This window comes from Bidens hawaiensis, unplaced genomic scaffold (assembly GCF_021521415.1).
Source record: "Bidens hawaiensis isolate Kalapana, Puna unplaced genomic scaffold, B.hawaiensis_p1.1 tig00025990_1, whole genome shotgun sequence".
Taxonomy (NCBI): Eukaryota; Viridiplantae; Streptophyta; class Magnoliopsida; order Asterales; family Asteraceae; genus Bidens; species Bidens hawaiensis.
Window position 1 is genome coordinate 96,028 of NW_027494178.1, and position 5,085 is coordinate 101,112.

The 5,085-nt window shown below is 35.1% G+C and overlaps 1 protein-coding gene across 1 annotated transcript; it reads right to left on the reverse strand.

Annotated features, from left to right (window-relative positions):
- Positions 1-894: 894 nt before the first annotated feature.
- LOC143572692 (homeobox-leucine zipper protein ANTHOCYANINLESS 2-like) lies at positions 895-3,710 on the reverse strand. Its single transcript, XM_077057775.1, has 8 exons — positions 3,496-3,710; positions 3,273-3,390; positions 2,872-3,169; positions 2,476-2,795; positions 2,289-2,390; positions 1,994-2,188; positions 1,387-1,917; positions 895-1,251 (listed from the first exon to the last, which is right to left on the reverse strand). The coding sequence occupies exons 1-8, from the start codon at positions 3,708-3,710 to the stop codon at positions 895-897; spliced, it is 2,136 nt and encodes a 711-aa protein (XP_076913890.1).
- Between the last annotated feature and the right edge of the window lie 1,375 nt (positions 3,711-5,085).

Below are 5,085 nucleotides of genomic sequence, written 5' to 3' on the forward strand. Positions count from 1 at the left end.
TTTACCACCGCTACAATTTTTTTCTTGAAACCTCATAGATCATCGACTGAATTATGGTGGTTTTGTGTTACATAATGCAGCTAGGAAACTTGTCACTGCCAACATAGATGAGCACCAGTTTACGTTGTGTTCCCGAGTTCAAGTTAAAGGAAAGAAAGGAAATGAAAGGGGGAGAAAGAAAAAGAGGGTTGTGTTCCTAGTGTTTTCTAGGAAAAGAAGTGAAAGAAAAGTCGATGATGGTGTATTCCAGAGTTTCACTAAAAGGGAGAAGAGAAAGGAAAGAGAGAAAAAGAAGAGAATATCGTTTCCTTCAAAAATAAAAGTAATTAGATAGAAAGGAAAAGAAAATAAAATGGGGAGAAAAAGAAAAGGAATGAAAATGATCTCTTTTTTTTTTCATTCTTTCGTTAACTAAACTCCGGAACAGAACCAAAGAATTGAGATTAATTGGCTTGTTTGTTAGGAGTATATGCATGGGCGAAGTATACTTAGGGCCCGGGGTGGCCCCCGGTCTCCCTGTTTTTTTTGCGCAGTAGTGTAAATTAACTCGTTTTCGTCTGAAATATTTTATACGTAGTTTAATTTTATCCGTTTTCGATGAAAATTTGAGCCCGGCCCTCTCGTCTGTGAATTTTTTAATTAATTTTGAGTTCGCCCTCCCTGGTATCTTCGTCCAAGCTTCCCACTATATATGAAAGTTTTAAATGGTAAACGTTGAAAATTGTCTTAATCAAAACAAGTTATATAAACTGTAATACATATATAATAATAACGAATGTAACTCTTGACAAAACTTATTTCTCTTTCACAAAAACCCAAGATGTTTTATAATATAAAAAGTTACAAACTCTATACTATACTGCTATACATGGTTGAGCCACTTGTCTACTTTCATTATTGACTAGAACTAACAATTTCTTTGATACCTAGAACCGTTCGTGACACTATATTATTGATCGAGTTGATGATTTCCATCGTGAGGTCCGACGTAGTTACATTTGGGTGCAATATTTGGTACCCAATAGTCACCATGGATCCGCGTTCGCCATCCGGTGCAACAATACCACCTTCACCATAGCCTGGGACAATACCTATCCCCGATGGCAAGAGAGCCGCCAAAGAAGTGTCGTCGCCACTCATCACCGCATACACTGTTTGGGAATCCGCAGCTGCATAAACAATCAGTGACCCCGTCATATCACTTAAAGTCTCTTGCAACACCATAACTTGATTATTCTCTTCCACGGATGTCTTTATAAGCGAAAAAACAATAAAGTTAGAAAACAATATTATTATTATTATTATTATTATTATTATTATTATTATTATTATTATTATTATTATTAAGACCATGCATATGCTTTAATAGTAGCTATGTATACTTACAATTGAGTTCAAAATTGAGATGCAATTAGGACTACTTTCATCTTGGCTCAACGGGAAATGGATCATGTTATCGGTAGCGATCGTATGGCATACCGCATCCCACATGCACCTCAAGTCTTTTGTTAGCAACAAACCGTACAAGTGTTGATGGTTTGCTGGTATCCAGACTGAATATGTCGCACTTGTGACTATTCCAAATGGTTCACCAAGACCGTGTATGCATTGTCGTGCCATGATCCTTGGTCTTCCCAATGCAACCACAACTGGTTCCCATCGTTGATCGCCAGTTAAACAAACGCCAGCACAAAAAGTGCTCGTCATGCGTCGTGCTAGGCCTTTTAAGCTAATTTTCATGTTTTGATACAAGTTTGGGTGAAGGGTGGGTGAAGTGGTGGCTCTTAAGCCCTCACAGTGTCGCAAAAGCGCACCAATCCATCTTTGTGCACCAAAGCCGATACCAGATCTGATTAACTGACGATACTCATAGGAGACTAGTTGTTCATCATATTCAACATGTTCGATCCATGTAACCTGCACATATTAATTAGAAGTTATATCGTAGTTAGACATTATGCAATAAAAAAATATATATAATTATATACCATACCATTGTGAAACCATTTGGCATGTCACCTAGGATACATCCGGAAGGACACCTTCTTGTTAAGCCTCCTTCTAGTCCGTAATCAACGAATAAATCAACTACAATCCATAGCCCCTTAGCTTGTTGTTTGGCGAATCGAAGGAACTTAAGGACTCTAACTGGCACCTCAGGTGAAATGAGTTGAATTTCGGCTTTCATCTGCATAAAGTTTTGATATTTTAGCATTTCCTTATCTAAAAAATATTAAATAAAAGAGGAGATAAATAGAAAAATAAATCCAAGATTCAAGAAGGCTTACAAGTTGAAGAGCACCGTTTCTTGAACCTCCTATACCATTAGAAATCACTTGCATTGTAGTACAACTTCCGATCATGCTCGTAAACATTTCTCTCCATTGATCCTATAATATATTCAAAATCATGTTTTTTATATGTTAATATAACTTTTGTTTTTTGTAAACTAACAAGAACAAAAAGATAAGTTACCGCATCAAGCAATGCTTCGACAAGGGTTGAGCTACTCATCGGTACCACACTGCTAGCCCTTGTAGCATCAGATACGAATCCAAGTGGTTTTTCACCAAGGCAAGGAGGAAAAGACTTCGCATATTCTTCAAAATTAAGGGTTTCTCCTCCACCCTCCGCGTTTCTAATCCATAACGGTGCATTAACTAGCCCGGACTTGAATAGCTCTTCCATGGCACTTAACGCTTGCTCAATATATGCATTCGTCTGAATGGACATGTCAATGCCCGTATGTGATTGAACCTCGATTGGGTTTACTGAGCCATAGTCGTAGCTTCCTCCTGCGAGTTCCAAGTTAGAATTTGTTAGTAACATGACTAGAAAAGTTTATAAAATTATTAGTTTTGTATTTGGTACCTTCTTGTTCTTCCCTGCTTGTCTCACCAACATATGTAACATTGTTTAGCAATGGGCTAGCGAGTTGTTTGCCGAAGAATTGATTGAAGAGATTAGTCATTCTGTTAAGCTCCTTTTTCATTCGGGCATTTTCTAACAAGACTTTGCGATCATCAATGGATCTGCCTGATATTGTCGCTTCCGCACCACATTTGACGCAAAGAGGGTTCTTTACAACTTCTTTTAGTGCTAGAACCTCGAGCCTCAGTAGCTCGTTTTGTTGCCTTAGATTTGTATTTTCATGACGCTCCGTTTGAGCCTACACAAATGAAGTTAATATTCTTAGTACCAGTTGGATGTTTATATATAGATATGGTGAAACTTAAGTATTTAACGATAATTATTATACTATTAAACATTACCTTGAGTTGAGTTCTTTTATTTTGGAACCAAAATTTGACCTTTTTCAGCTCTATGTTGAGATTTCTTCCAATTTCCCTCCTTTCTTTTTCGTTAGGGTGATCGTTTTTCTTGAAGTATCTATTACCACCAAAAATATAAAACAAAAAAAGAATAATGTATAGATATACATGCATGCATGAACTCAAACTCTGGCCAATAACTGAAAGGAAATGCGAGTATTACTTTTCGAGTTCTGCAATTTGATGTGGTGTATGACGAGAATAGTGCACCCTTCTTGAACTCGAAGAAGCAACGCCACGATGGATTTCCTGTTCGTCACTAGACGATATTTCTAAATTATCGTGTTCATTTGGTGTTGTCGCGGGCACTTCTTCCCTAGCCCTTTGATTATCATTTCCTTCAACTCTTTGCTGTGAAGAATTAAATCGTCCTGCCATTTTTTGCTTTAGTCTGCAAAATCATAATGTGTGTTAAATGAAATCCAGCAAACAAAATGCAACATTTAAAATCCATAAATAATATTAACAAAAGCTTCACAAAAAGAACAAGACAGCAACATATAATATGGTTTTTAATTTTTTTACTTTTTTTTAATATAATTCAATCTTGGAAATTCTTTGAAGGAATTGTGTCGTTGAAAATTTTCTAGTGAATAACTTTTCGGTTATAAATGGAATGAAAAAGTTATGTTTTTTTTTCATTTAACTACAAAATCAATAAAATAAGACAATCTTTTGATACATTTATTTCATTTCAATTGTCATAAAACCTCAATTGTTAATTATCATGCGACATGGGGTGAAAGATTTATAATAACTAGCGATAAAAATAAAAACAACTAAACAAGCTACAGGCAGGGGATCAATGCTTAGTGATTTAAAAACTCATTCGAGATTTGAATTCGGGTTAACTAGAACAAACTGTATCAAGAGAAAAAAATACATAAAATCCAGCGACGATATCTAAGGTGTTCATCGGATAGGATAACGGATTATTCGGTTCAAATTGTTCGGATTTGAAAATTTTAGGACCATGTCCGAAATTCGATCCGATCCGAATTAGGGTTGTTCATATCCAATCCGAATCCGGTCCAAATTGATTTCAGATGGAATCGAATCGGATTCGGATACTCCGAAATAATTCGAATAACCCGAAATAAACCGTAAAACAAACATTCAAACAAACGTTTAATTTAATAAAAATACAAAACCGGAAAATTAAAATAAAATGTCCACAAATAAAAGTTAAAATTCAAACAAAAATCTAATCTAATTAAATCAATTATCTATCATAATTCTAGAAATTAAAACAGTGCACGAATAAAGTCAAAATTCAAATAAGTAAAACACATGTTATTTATTCGGATTATTCGGATCCGAATAATCCGAACTATCCAAATTTTTTTAAAATCTCTATTCGAATCTGAATTAGTTATTCGGATCAAATTATTCGGGTTTCGCTTTCTTTCGGATTTCCTTAACACCCCTAAGTTGATATCTCAAGCTTGAGACTCGAGAGGGTTAGTATGTTCTAAAATGGCGGTACCCGTCATAACAAAAATGTATAAAATATAGAATATATATTATTTATAGTAATTTGGATTAGGTTGAGCAAGTTCGATCAAGCTCAAAATTTCGTAATTTGATATGGACAACGAAACGAAATATCAATTCTAATGAAAAACCAAAAACGAACCCATGGATTTTGATTTTTTGAGTTCAATGTGGCAAATTGACACTCATTACAACCTATTAATAATGTTGTGTGTTTCATAACAACAAAAACACAAACTTAGAGTATAGTTGGTAAGTT

Coding starts and splice junctions, on each gene's coding strand:
- LOC143572692 (XM_077057775.1), bottom strand. CDS start 3,710: ATGGCAGGACGATTTAATTCTTCACAGCAAAGAGTTGAAGGAAATGAT. Junction 2,189..2,288: donor GAAACGGTGCTCTTCAACTT/GTAAGCCTTCTT, acceptor AACTTTATGCAG/ATGAAAGCCGAAATTCAACT. Junction 1,918..1,993: donor TGCCAAATGGTTTCACAATG/GTATGGTATATA, acceptor TAATATGTGCAG/GTTACATGGATCGAACATGT.